Here is a 14710-nt window from a genome sequence, read left to right on the forward strand (position 1 = left end):
TGCAAAAAAAATGCAGGCAGAATGGGTCAACTTTAAGAAACACTGTTTGGGGAGGGGCTGTACCTCAGGAACCCATTGGCCAAATGGCCCCCAATTTGGATCACTGACCTGACCCTGAACCTCCATAAGACACACCAAATTTAAAGGCAACCCAAGTAACTGTACAGATTTTTGAGCACTTAGAACAGTCAAGATTAAAACAGAAAGTCGGTCTTAACTATAGCAAAGCTGCTGCTCTGCTATAATACAAAAACGCTGCAGCCCTGTGATAGGGTATGCCAGCCCCACACTGGGGCCTGGCCTATACTACAAAGTAAGGCTGATGTAAGCTGCCTTGTGTCAGTCTATCTGCGAAAAGGCTATAGTGAGAATTGTCTCTAGCTGAGGTAGGCACCCCGCAACAGTGACCCGGTGCAACCACCTCTCTGAATGCTGTGGAGCCAGGGCTGCCCTAATGAGGTCAATGTGTGACCTGTGTCGACCCTAGCAGTCCTCCAGCACCTGTCCTACAATGGCTACTCCCTGCAACAGTGACCATTGTGGTCACGATTATGAATTCCACAGCTCAGGGGTCACGGAGAGCAGAAGCACCCCTTTAAGCCCCCCACCTTTGTATTTTTGATATGCTTTTTCCTGATTGCCCAGTTCTGGAAGCACACCAAGCAGCTCTCCCTTGTGTGCAACTGCCCTCCTGACCATGCTGGTTCCAGGCACTAGACATGCCCTGCTGGAGTAGACAGGAGGGATTGGCTCTCTTGGGCCCATGGGAGAAGAGGCTGTGCGGGCACAGCTATGGATTAGCTGTAGAACAGTGGACATCTATGAAAAGATTGAACGGGGGCTGCAGGCAAAGGGGTACGGCCGGGATCAGTAGCCGTGCCACGTGAAAATCAATTGCAGCAAGCACACACGAGGCCAGGAAGCACAGCCATCGATCTGCTGCTGAGGCCCAGTCCTGCTGCTTTCCCAACAAGCTGCATGACATACCTCATGGAGACCCCACCAGCACCCTGCAGACCACTGTGGGTACCTTGGAGGAGCCTGAGACAGAGACTCCTGCTAGGAACAGCGGGGAGGAGGAAGATGAGGGGTAGATGTAGTTGGGGGGCTCCAGCCATGCCATGAGCCAGGACCTGTTAGAGACTCCACCACCATCTAGCCAATCCCACCAGTTGAGCACGCACAAGCCCAATCCAGGGGAAGGGACCTCGGGTAAGTGTATGCATGCATTTTTCCTTATGCTGTTTAAATTTAAAGATGGTGCCTGGCCTCTTCTATGCCCACAGGAGCCCCTTGCAGTCAGAATGACATCTCAGTGGCAGGAGTGCCCAGAGATTTCAGAGCTAGTTCAAGGTCTCCAGAACCAAGTGGCCCAGCTACAGTGGGAAAATATCTTCCTGCACTTGCAGGTCCCAGTGGTCCTGGACCCCCCACATCATTAGCTGAACCAGCCCAAGTTGTATGCTCCAAGATCCTGCTATCAGAGCAGTTTGATGGGGACCATCAGATGTTTCAGGGGCATCTCAACAACGTCGCCTGTTGCTCCTATTGTTTTAAATGTACCTGAACGACCAAACCAAGGTAGGGGTCATCAGCTTATTGACAGACAAAACATTAGACTGGGCGATTTGATTCTCTACAACTTTGATGAACTCGTTGGTGTCTTTTTCCTCACATTTGATGACCCAGCCTGTGCCCATTCTGCCAAAACCGCCCTGCAGTTACTCAGGGCCCCGACCGATCACAGCCGACGCCACCCGTTTCCAACACCTGGTCACTGACACTGCTGGGAACAAAGTGGTGCAGATTTACCATTTCTACCTAGGCCTCAGTGATGAGATTAAAGATGAACTTGACCCCCCCACACACTGTATTTGCACCTCTACCTTGAGTTGTGTATCCAGATTGACAATCAACTGTTTGAGTGACGGCAGGAAAAAAGGAAGGCTCAGATCGAGAGAAGAAATATCGTTGTTCAAATGGCCTCTGCCTGTACTGTGGGGAATGAGGCTACTTTGCCACCAGCGGCCCCCTCAAGTCCTGTTCTTTGGCTAGTCCAGGAAGACGGGAGGGATCACCCTCACTAGAGGGGATGTGGCTGGACAGAATGGCAACATCAGGTTCCCTGAGCAGACTCCCTCTGCTTCCCTAACGTGTACCCTAACCATCGCGGACAACGGCCAATCCCGCCTCCAGATCAAGTGTCAACTTGGGCCCTGGCTACACCCAAAGCAAGCTGGACTCTCAGGAATGTCTAGTAATTTCATGGACACTGGCTTTACTAAAACAAACCAGTGCCAGTGCAAAGGAAGCTCCCCTGTGGTGGAAGCAATTCATGGCAGCTTGCTGTCCTTGGGCCTGGTCGTCTAGGAGGCTCCACCGCTTTGGGCTGTAATCCAAGGCCACCTGGAAACCCTGCAGTTCAACCTGATTGACTCACCTCACTTCTCGATCAAGCTTGTCATCCCCTGGCTCTCCCTCCACAATCCTGACATTTCCCGGGGAGCACGAGAAGTGCAGTTCGGGGCTGATTTTTGCCAGCATCGGTGTCTAGTCCAACCTGGTGTTGAAGACACTAGACACTATCTGGGCAAGGCCACCATTTTCTGCTCACAGCGGGCTCTGAGTGAGGGTAACTCGCCAATTCCTGTGAAATACTAGAACTTTGTGGACATAGTCAATAAAAGAAACAATAATGCCCTAGCCCCACATAGGCCTCACAACTACTCCATAGAACTCCTTCCAGGGGCCAAAATCCCCTTCAGGCAAATTTATGCTTTGTCAGAACCTGAACTCATGGCCCTGTGGGAACACCTCAATGAAGAATCTAGCGAATAATTGTATCTGTCCTTCTGTGTCTCCTGCCAAGGCCCCAGCCCCGGTTGTCAAGCAAAAAGATGGTACCCTGTGCCTTTGTGTAAACTATCAAGTGCTGAACAATATCACCGTCAAGAATAAATATCCTTTGCTGTTGATCAGTGAACTACAGGAGAGGGTTGGGTTGGCTAAGCAGAACCTATAACCTGGTCTGCATCCAAGAGGGCAATGAATGGAAAACAGCCTTTCATACGTGGTATGGACATTTTGAGTACCTTGTCACGCCTTTTGGTCTCTGTAATGCCCCTGCCACATTCCAGCACTTGGTAAATGATATCTTCAGTGTTGTTCTGCACAAGTTTGTTGTAATCTACCCAGTAATCTTGTAATCTATAACATTCTTATTTTTTCAGAGGACCAAACCCTGCATGACCAGCGTGCCTGGTTAGTACTCGAACGTCTTCAAGCAAACAGTCTGTATGGGAAATCTGAGAAATGTGAATTCAGTGGCACCTCTGTGGATTTCTTGGGTTATATTTTTTTTCCCAATGGAATAAGTATGGATCACAGAAAACTCTCTGCAATTTCAACTTGGGTTACACCCAAGAGCATCCATGATATCCAGTGCTTCCTAGGATTTGCCAGTTTCTATAGATGATTCATTCAAGGATTTTCACAAGTGGTATTTCCAATTAGCCAGCTGCTGTGGAAGAACTCTCCCCTGGACACCAGAAACCCAACTCGTCGTTGATCGGCTGAAGGACGTGTGTACTTCTGCCCCCATCCTAGTGCACCTGGATCCATCAGAACCTTTTGTCATCAAAGCAGGTGCCTCTGATCACGCGATTGAGGCAGTGCTATCACAGCAACATGGGCCCCCGAATGACCTTCGCCATTGTGCCTTCTCTTCTATGAAACTGACCCCTGAGGAACAAAATTATAAAATCGGTAATAAGGAGTCATTGGCCATCAAGGCTGCATTTCAGGAGTGGCACCATCATCTATAAGGGGTATGCCTTTCCGTCCAGTTGTTCACAGATCATAAAAATTTGGAACATCTCTCTCAGCAGCCCTCAACCAACGTCAGCTATGTTGATCCCTCTTCTTCTCTAGATTCAACTTCACCCTGACCTACCAGCTGAGAACCTGGAATGGAAAACAGGATGTGTTATCTCACAAGGGAGGGTACATAGATAAGGGGGTTAAACCTTCCAAGCCTACCACTATATTGAAACCCTGCCATTTTGTAAATATGCTGATCAACACTGATCTTTTGGCCACTGTAAAGGCCTCACTGCCCAATGATCCACTTGCAGTGGATGAATGTCAGCCAGTTCTGACCCAAACATCACAGTGAAAAACAAGGTACTCTGGTTGAAGGATTGCATTTATGTCCCTGACGGAACATCTATATAGCCATACTCTCGCTATGCCTCGATTTCACGCTTGCAGGCCACTTCAGGTACTGGAAGACAGTGAAGCTGATTTCACATAATTTTTAGTGGCAAACTATTCTGATCTGTCAAATCTTACATGGCTTCCTATGAGACATCCAGCCAGATGAAGACCACATGCCAAACTTCTAGGTGCCTTGATCCCACTTTTGGCCTCACCCCAAACTTGGGTATCTATCTAAATGAACTTCATCACAGATCTCCCCAACTCATAGGGCTGCACAGCTATACTGGTTGTCGTCGATTTACTCAACAAATGGGCACACGTTGCACCTTGTCAGACGATCCCCATTGCAAAAGTAACTGCTCATTTATCTTTCGACGACACCTTCACGCTCCATGGATTACCAACCAACATGACATCAGAATGTGAGCCACAATTTGTCTTCCCTTTTTGGAGAGAATTGGCCAAAGTCCTGAAGTCACCCTACATATTTCCTCTGCTTACCATCACCAGACGGATGGACAATTGGAATGGGTAAATCAAATTCCAGAACAATAACTCTGCTGCTTTATCAACTACCATCAAGATGGTTGGTTCCAACTTTTACCTTTCATTGAATTTGCTTATAGTAACACCAGTCACAGATCAACCTGCCAAAAACCCTTCTATGCCAATTGTGGCTTCCACCCTCGATTCCATCCATCCGTCCCACCAATCTCCCATGTCCTCACGGCCTCTGATTTTGGTTCAACACCTCCACCTCTTTCAAGAGGAATTAAAATCACACTTAAAGTCAGCCAAGGACAACTACAAATGATACACTGTCCTCCATCAACGGGACCCTCCTCCCTTATCAGTCAGAAACAAGACATGGCTCTTGATTCAACACTTGGATACCTCCTCAAGGAAACTAGACCACCATTACCCTGGCCCATTTTGATCATCCAACAGATCAACCCAGTGGCCTTCATCCACTTGCCCCATGCCATGAAGATACATCCAGCATTCCATGTTTCCTTGTTAAAGAAATAGGTGGCCAACTCTTTTCCTGGATGCACACAACCACCCCCACCCCCATCATGGTTCGGGGGCAGGTAGATACCTGGTGAGAGAGATGCTGGATTCTAAGCTCCTCTAATGATGACTTGTGTACCTTGTGGACTGGGAAATGTATGCCCCAGTGACTGGGGGGTGATGTGAGGTGATGAGCTAGAGCCTGATTAAGCCACAAGCAGTGTTGAGTCACTCCTGAGCTAGGCTCCAGCCAATCCACAAGCCAGGCGCTGGTCTGGTGGCTCTCAGAGCAGGATTATAACCTTCACAGGAGATACAGCAGCTCGGTCTGCCCAGTATCACTTCATGGCTTGGAACTCTCCCCGGCCTGAGAGTGGTGACAGACTCCACAGGCCTTAGCCTGCTCCAGCTCCAGCCCGGCTCTTAACTCCTGATTCTGGCTCTGACCACTGGCTTTAGTTCCTTGCCCGACTTCCACCACACCAACCAATAGGCCCATCCATCTCAGTTTCTGAAACCAGCAGCAGCTGAGCTCTCTGTGGCTTTGCTACCCTCAGGAGTGAGATATCAGCTAAAATCACCAGCGCCCGTGGGATGTAGTGTCAATACCCAGTGCCACTGCCCTATACCCGTACCCATGGAATAGGGACTGAAATGTGACTGTTCTATGCAACCAAAATTCCTTCTCCTCCGCTCGCCCCTGGTGGGCCACATTCGTGGCTGGGGCTGGAGAGTGGTGCTGTGCAGGGGCACTCCAAAGCTGGCATGTCAACGAGCACGTCATATTCAAAGTTTTTATGGGAATAAAGCAAGGGAGTTTTGAAACGTAACTTTCTCGTTGCATTGTGACGGTAAAGCCAGTGATACATCTGTCTTTCTATCAGCAACTGCTGCCGCCGTTGTGGACTTGAGGGTGCCCCCCCCCCCCCGCACACACACCTGCAGAACACCTGACCCTAATAAGGAGGAGAAAGAGGAGGACTAGGGAGGACATGTTCAGCAAGCTCCCACCAGCCAGTGCTGCATCGGACCATGAACAAAGGGCCTGGAGTGGAGGGCCAACATGGCAGACAACGTGGAAAAGGAGAGAGGAAACGGGAGAAGCACCAGGACATAATGGGTCATCTCAGGCAGCAAACCCAGACGCTGCAGACCTTGTTGACCTGCAGGTCCAAAAATCCCAAACCCTCACCCTTTGCAGTCCTTGGAGAACTCCATGCTAGCTGCTCTCAATGCCGCCCCTACATAGCACTCGGCATCATGGGCCACACCCTTACCCCTACCGCTCCAGGGCAGGGGACTCCAAGGGAAACCCCACCTTCACACACACTGACCTGTGGGCTACTTCTGTGCACTGAAATGGACAGAAATATTTGCTGCCTTTTCAATTTCAAAGTCCCATTCCATTAATTTATGTTTAAAATCTGTACGGCGATGCCTGTCTTTTGGGATGTTGTTTTTCTGCAGTGTTTTTGGCACTCAATACATTTCTATTTATGGAGAATAAAGTTCTCTTTCTTTGTGCCCAGCACGTACGGCAGAACGCACGGTGGTACTCACAGCACACTGTACTTGTCAATGTACAGCAAGCACCACACCACTCAGCGGCGCAGGAAACCAGCCATATTTACAGAAGTGCAGCAAGTGCGACCTGATTCCCAGCAGCACCCGCAGCTCCTGGGCCAGCACAGAACCCTCCTGTGCCAAAGCCTCCCTCAACCACATCGTTCCACCTGGAGCAATGGTAGTGGCCCTCGTGTCTGGCTGTTGAAACTCGGCAGACAGCCGCTCCACCTCTGCCCTGGTGGCAGCTTTTCCCGCTTTGTCTCACAGATATTACACAGCAGGCAGCTACAACCAGTGGGATATTTTTCTCCCGGAGAGCCAATCCAGTGAGTAAACACCACCAGTGTCCCTTCAGTCCACCAAAAGCACATTCAGTTGTCATTCTGCACCTGCTGAATCTTTCCGTGGTGTTGTCGAAGTGGCCAGCAGACGGCTTCGTGAGCCAGGGGAGCAAGGGGTAGGCTGGGTCCGCCCAAATCACCACTGGCATTTCCATATCACCAATAGTAATCCCCCGGTCAGGACAGAAGGTCCCTGCTTGCAGCTTTCTGAACAGGCCTGTGTTTTTAAGGATGCAAGCATCATGCACCTCCCCTGACCGGCCCACCCTGATGTGAGTCAAGCATCCCTGGGGAATCCACCAACGCTTGCATAACCATGGAAATGTAGCCCTTTCTGTTGATGTTCTCTGTGGCAAGGCAGGCTGGGGCCAAAATAGGGATATGTGTGCCGTCTATCGTGCCACCATAGTTCGGGAACCCCATTGATGCAAATCCAGCTGCTATGTCTTGCACATTACCTAGTCACAGACCTGCCTAGCAGGAGACGGTTAACGGCCCTGTGCTCTTGCATGACAATGGCCCCCACGGTGGATTTTTCAACTTCAAAATGATTTCCCACTGATCAGTAGCAATTTGGCATTGCAAATTTCCAAAGTGCAATCACTGCTGGCTTCTCTACTGGCCGTTCAGCTCTCACTCAGCTGTCCATGCGCTAGAGGGCTGGGGCAAGCTCGGCATTCAGATCCAGGAATGTGGTCTTTTGCTTCCAAAACTTTTGCAGCCACTGGTCATCATCCCAAACCTGCATTATGATGTGATCAAACCAGTCAGGGCTCGTTTCTCAGGCCCAGAAGTGGCGCTCCACCATCTGCAGCTGCTCCGTGAATGCTACCAACAACTTGGAATTGTTCTTTGCTATGTCCTTCAGCTAACTGTCCTCAAATAAAACCGTATGTTTCCCACTGTTGCGTTACTTCCTGCAGGTCTGCAGATACAGGAGGACTGTGCAGAGCTGTGAGAGCGCCGTGCTTCTGTCAGAAACGGCGGACACGGAGAAGTTCACATGGGTTTGTGGGATTAAAAAAAATTCAAGGTGCAAAAATGATGGGCTGTGGATGGTATTAGGGGATAGAGGAAGTTGCATGCTGGGAACTAAACCTCACCACCAAGAGATCCCTCGGTAAGTCGCTTCTATCCCGTAGCACACACTGAAAATTCCCTCAAGGGCATTGCATGGGACGGTGGCGCATGGCGCACTGCGGTACCTGCCCGCAGTGCACTGCACTTTGCATTGGCACAAGCATTCCTGGTGGGTACATGCAGCTCCAACACAAGCAGCCAAGTGTGCATGCACACGAGCAATATACACACTTTGGTGACTGTGCACCCATGCAACTTGTGCTGACCAAACTTTGTAGTGTAGACGTGGTTAGCAAGGGTTAATGAGGCGCTATGGATCCACTGAGCCCTGCCCCATTGCACCGACACCCGCTGTCAGGTAAAGTTAGGAGGGGAGGGCACTGGAGAACAGCTCGGTAGCTGGCTGATCAGGGTGGAGAACAGATCTCCTTTCCTTTGCTTCCTGGGGAGAGGCCCAGCCCAGCCCAGCCCCTCTGCTAGACTGTTGATTGCCAGAGTCCTCCAGAAGACGCTAGGTCTGGCACAGAACTTTTGGGTTTGGGATTATTTCTTTCCTTTAGTCCAAAATGACTATCGGGCTGTCTGTGGTGCCTGGGCCAGGTCTGCAGGGCCTCATGGGAACCGTTGGGATCCCCTGCCCAGGGAGGATGTGGGGAGCTGCCTCAATAAACTCCGTGGACTTTTGCTCCCTCTGGAGTCTGCCCTGAATTGTGTCTTGGACCCTGAAGAGCGCAGTCGCAAGCCCCTATTAAGTAGATTAAAAACTGTCTAACTGATAGAGCTCAATGCGGGATTGTCAGCCAGTGGGGCTGCTTCTAGTGGGGTCTGCAGTGAGGGTTGTAGGCCTGGCGCTATGCAATAATCTGGAAGGAAATGCCAGCTCAGTGCTGGTAACGTGCTTCCATGGCACACAGATTGGCAGGGCGGTAAATAATGCTGGGGACAGGACCGTCATGCAGAGCGACCTGGCTCACGCGCTGAGGTGGGCTCGTTTCAACAACATGCATTTGAACACAGCTACATGCAGGGCCCAAGAACGTCCGTCCCGTTTGTGAGATGGGGACTATAGCCTGGAACATCCTGTGTCCCGGGACGCATGCACAGGTGGGCGTGAGGGTCAGTGTGAGTGCAGGAGTGTGAAGTGGTGGTGTGCAAAGGGGACCAGGCGTGCCTGTGAAAAGGGGCATGGGCTGGTTGTGAGTGGCCCAAAGGGGCAGGGTGGGGAGCGTGAATGTGAGAAGTGGGCATGCCCCCATTTCACCTGTCCCTCTTCCCCCAGGCCTCCCCGGCGTGAGGCTGGCCCAGCTGCCCGCCCGGTGGCTCCATGACGAGGGAGGTGCCCAGCTGGATGGGGCCCAGGTAGGGGGGAGCCAGCACCCACCATGCCCTACGCCCTCCCTCCTCTGCACTGCGCCCTCAAGATGATGTCCCGCAAGAAGGCCCTGCTGCTGCTGCTGCTGGCGCTCAGCACCCTGAGCCTGCTCATCCACCAGAGCACGCACCTCAACTGGTACAGAGCAAGGGAGGGGGAGGGGCAGGGCTGGAGGATGGGGGTCATGCGGGAGTGGGGTAGAAGAAGGACTGGAGCACGGAGGGGGGTAGAGCTAGGGGATGGGGCAGGGGGCACGTCAAGTGGGGCTGTGGGGACAGGGCTAGGGAATGGGGGCAGGGGTGGGTGGAGTGGGGCATGGATAGTGGGACAGGGTGGGATGGTTCAGGGGCAGAGCTAGTGGGCATGGGGCTAGGGGCGGGGGCAGATGGGCATGTGGGGCTGGGACACGGGGAGGAAAGGAATGGGCCCATTGGGCTGATCAGGGCAGGGGTCCAGGGGAGCGCTGGGCTGGCCATGCCCCTCGCTCTGACCCCCCCTCTCCCCAGCAGGTCCCCCAAGCCTTCCTCCCCAGGCTGCCCCCCAGCCCCCTCGCCCCGCCCCAAGCACACCTCGGTGGCCTTCCTGAAGACCCACAAGACAGCGGGCACCACGGTGCAGAACATCCTTTTCCGCTTCGCCGAGCGGCACGACGTGACGGTGGCGCTGCCCCACCACGCCTGCGACCACCAGTTCTGCTACCCCCGCAACTTCTCCGCCCGCTTCGTGCACCCGCACACCCTGCCCCCCCGCATCATCGCCAGCCACCTGCGCTTCCAGCGCCAGGAGCTGCGCCGCCTCATGCCCAACGACACGCTCTACGTCACCATCCTGCGCGAGCCCGTGGCCATGTTCGAGTCGCTCTTCACCTACTACAACCAGTACTGCTCCGCCTTCAAGCGGGTGCCCAACGGCTCCATGGAAGCCTTCCTGGCCAACCCGCTGGCCTTCTACCGCCCCCAGGAGAAGTTCTCCATGTACGCCCACAACACCCTGCTCTACGACCTGGGCGGGGACAACGACCACAGCCCCGCCGACCCCGCCTACCTGCCCGGCTTCATCCGCCAGGTGGAGGAGGTCTTCTCGCTGGTGATGATCGCCGAGTACTTCGACGAGTCGCTGGTGCTGCTGCGCCGCTTGCTCTCCTGGGACCTGGAGGACGTGCTCTACGCCAAGCTCAACATGCGCGGCCCCCGGTCCAAGGGCAACGTCAGCTCGGAGGTGCTGGCCGCCCGCATCCGCGCCTGGAACGGGCTGGACGCCCAGCTCTACGACCACTTCAACGCCACCTTCTGGCGCAAGGTGGCGCAGGCGGGGCGGGGGTGCGTGGCGGCGGAGGTGCGGGCGCTGCGCCGGGCCTGCGACCAGCTGCTGCGCCGCTGCTTCGGGGGGCGGCCCCAGCTGCGCCCCGCCACACAGATCAGGAACAAGGAGCTGCGGCCTTGGCAGCCCAGCTCCAAGGTGGACATCGTGGGCTATGACCTGCCTCCGGCCGCGCCCGGCTCAGGTGCCCCCCCCGAGGAGCGCTGCCTCAAGCTGGCCATGCCGGAGGTGCAGTACTCCCGCTACATGCTGCGCAAGCAGAGCCTGCGTGCCCGCCGCAGGGCCCTGCTCCCCCGCCCGCTGCCCCCCCGGGGCGTCCCGCGCCCAGCCAGGGCCCTCCCCCGTCGCCACCCCACAGTGCCCAAAGCGGCCTGAGCAGGGGCTGGGACCTGAGCCCAGACTAGACACTCACGCCGGGGTGAGGGGCTGTGCGGGCATCGTGGACATGGCTTCCTGTGCCCCCTCCCCCGCCCTCGGGTCAGCCCTGGGGAGATCCCTTTGCTGGCCCCCTTCTCCCTCCCTGTGACAGTCCCCGTCCTGCACAACAGCCCCACGCCCGCCCCCTGCATCCCACGCCCCTTTGGGAGGGCTGGATCGGAACTGAATGCCTCTGGGGCCTGAGCCGGCACTGGGAAGCTGCCACTCCCCCCTTCCTGAGCCTGCGTCAGGTCTGTTTGCAGGTTCTGGGTGGTTTGCACATGCCCTGGATTTGGAAATCCACCCATCACTGCCTGGGGACTGAGGCATCGGGGGGCCTGGGAGGGAAGCCCAGCAGCTCAGCACGGAACAGCAGTGGTTATGGTTTGGGGCCCAGACGGTGGCCCCCCCAACTCCAGCCTTTCTTCCCTAGTGCTCCCTGCCCCAGCCCTGGCCCATACCTCCCCCTAGTGCCGCCATTCACATGGGGACATAGCACTGCATGGAAGACACAGGTCCCAGCTAAACCCTGGGGAGGCGGGACTCGAACCCCTGCCCCAGGCAACAGATCAGGGCACACAACATCACACACCCTATCGCACACACAGACACCCCCCATCACACATGGCACACACATCCTATCTGTCCACACATTCCCCCCATCAGTCCCCACCCCCGCTTCCGTTTACCCACACACCTTGCACACAGTGCTTACTTTGTAATGAAAGAGGTGCCGGGGCTCATGCGATTTTTTACATTCATACCTGATGCAGCAAGCCCAGAGGTGCTGGGGCTCGGCACTGCCAAGCCCTGGCCCAAATTAACCACTGTTTGCACACATGCACAGTGTCACACACACACAATCACTCACAGCTGGCCCCCTGTGCAGTCACACACACACACACCCCTTGCCAGTGTGCCACACTGGTGTGGCAAGGTGACAGTGTCCCAGCCAGGAGTAACTCCCTCCCCGGGCTCCCAGGGGGGGCACTGTCTGGGCCCTCCCGCCTCATGAGCCATTCCCTGGGTAATGGGTTCCCAGGAAGAGGCTGATTCTGAGCAACTGCCATCGGGGAGGTTTAGGTTGGATATTAGGAAAAACTTTTTCACTAGGAGCGTGGTGAAGCACTGGAATGGGGTTACCTAGGGAGGTGGTGGAATCTCCTTCCTTTGAGGTTTTTAAGGTCAGGCTTGACAAAGACCTGGCTGGGATGATTTAGTTTGGGTTGGTCCTGCTTTAGCAGGGGGTTGGACTAGATGACCTCCTGAGGTCCCTTCCAACCCTGATATTCTCTGATTCTATGATTCTATGAACTGTCAGGGGGATGGGAACCTACCCCCAATAAAGGACTCTGTGAGGTGCCTGGTCTGCTCTGGTGTCTGTGGCTCATGCGGGGCAGGTGGAAAGTTCTGGGGGGTGGCTGTCTGTGGGTCATTGCCCATGGGTACCACAGGGTGTGACCCCTGACCCTCAGCAGACACTGCAGCCTGTAGCAGGCAGCAGTAGAAAGTTGTTATCTTCCATGTGGCCAGAGCCTGAGGTGGGGCAGTCAGGCACACATGGTATGTGTTGCACACACACCTTGAGTGTGACTCTAGGGACCGATGCAGCTGCATCTGGGAAGGAGTTGAGGGCTGGTTCCTGTGGATGGTGACTGGCTTGCTGGCACCGATGGGGGCTGGATTCACTGCAGGAGTGTTGTCAGATAGAGGGGACCAAGTGCCTCATTCCCAGCCCCCACCCTTGTTGCCCTTCCAGCAGGTCCCCCAGAGCTGGGTTTGCTAGGTCTCAGCCTGGCTCCAAGCAGAGCAGGGGTCTCCCTGCCCATAAGCCCCTGGCAGGGACCCTGGGGGGCATGGGCCACAGAGATCTGCCCCTGTAGAAAAGGGGTCAGTGTGAGGCAAAGGCAAAGGTATTGGTGGGTTGCAGGGAAGAGGAGGTGCAGCTGCACAGATGCCTCCAGCAGGCCTAGGCAATGGGCATGTTGGCACAGGATGAGGAGGGCATCTAGTGGTCAGACTGCATGCCCCAGAGATCTTGTGCCCCACTGTCCTGGACCTGCTTATGCAGAATAGGGTTGGGGGGTCACAGAGTGGAGGACAAGGGGGGCAGCAAGTAATTGCCCCCTTGTGTCATAATGGTGAGAGAGTGAAGCCAGTGGCAGCATCTGGCTTCACACATCCCTGGCAGAGGGCAAAGGACCATCCTGCACCATAGACTGTACCCAGCCCAGGGAGTGGGATATGGGGCTTTTTCCCTCTCGAGGGCACTCGACCCAGGGCAGCAGGACTGGCTAGCTCAGGGGAGCAGTCAATGGGGGGCTGGTATGTGGGCAGAGGCTGTCTCTCTCCCCTCCCCCCAGCCCCAGCAATCTCACGCCGAGCATGCCAGTGCAGATGGCAATATGGAGACATGGCAGCTGATAGCTCCAGGGAGTGGAAGGAGCGACCCACAGAGATGTGGACACCCCGATGGTGGTGGTGGGGCACTGCTGGGCCAGGAGGATGAGGGCTGGCTTGATCTACTCCTCACTGGGGCCATTCACAGCCCCTCGAGGAACACACCTCTCTGCCCTTGCTTCTGCACCGCTGGGAGCTGATGCGGGGGGTCCTATGTGCAGGGTGGCAAGACCTGTCTGGATGGGCCCACAGCTCTAATGCGGGGTGGCAGAGAGGAGGGGATACCAGGGCCGACTGGCAGGAAGGGGGAGGAGATACTAGGGCGGATGAGTGGCAGAGGGGAGGGGATACCAGGGTGGACAGGCTGAGGGCTGGCTTGATCTACTCCTCACTGGGGTCCACTCACAGCCCCTCGAGGAACACACCTCTCTGCCCTTGCTTCTGCACCACTGGGAGCTGATGGGGGCGGATGAGTGGCAGAGGAGAGGGGATACCAGGGCAGATGGGCAGCAGGGAGGAGGGGATACCAGGACGGATGGGCAGCAGGGGATACCAGGGCAGATGGGCAGCAGGGAGGAGGGGATACCAGGACGGACGGGCAGCAGGGGATACCAGGGCAGATGGGCAGCAGGGAGGAGGGGATACCAGGGCGGAGGGGTGGCAGGGTGGAGGATAGTATTGGACTGATAACATTGCCAGCACACCAGCCCCTCTGTGTCCAGAGTCTAACTGAACCAGTTCTGGCTGAGATACATAATGCTAAAATCTCTACACTCATGCAGATTAAAAAGTAATCTTCTATCCCCCAGCACTGGGGGACTTAAGCAAGTGCCTAGTCATGGGCCTGAGCCATGGAGACACGGGGCTGGCAATTATGATCATCACAGATTTCTTACTCTCCCAAGCTTCAGGCTCATCCCTCCAGTGCAGAGAAGCAGGCAAAGCCACAGAACCACCCCCAGAGAATATGGGACACAGTTAAGCT

The 14710-nt window shown here is 54.9% G+C and overlaps 1 protein-coding gene across 2 annotated transcripts in view; it reads left to right on the forward strand.

Annotated features, from left to right (window-relative positions):
• Positions 1 to 12688, forward strand: part of GAL3ST3 (galactose-3-O-sulfotransferase 3) — a 40606-nt gene extending 27918 nt beyond the window's left edge. The window contains exons 2-3 of one of the 2 annotated variants that reach the window (XM_084634977.1): positions 9496 to 9726; positions 10095 to 12688. In XM_084634977.1, coding sequence (XP_084491103.1) covers positions 9599 to 9726; positions 10095 to 11283 — 1317 coding nt within the window. In that variant the 5' untranslated portion in view covers positions 9496 to 9598 and the 3' untranslated portion in view covers positions 11284 to 12688. The remainder of the gene's footprint in view (positions 1 to 9495; positions 9727 to 10094) is intronic. The other variant, XM_084634978.1, reaches the window with a different exon arrangement.
• The last annotated feature ends 2022 nt before the right edge of the window (positions 12689 to 14710 follow it).

This window comes from Lepidochelys olivacea, assembly GCF_965140295.1.
Source record: "Lepidochelys olivacea isolate rLepOli2 genome assembly, chromosome: 7".
Lineage (NCBI taxonomy): Eukaryota > Metazoa > Chordata > Testudines > Cheloniidae > Lepidochelys > Lepidochelys olivacea.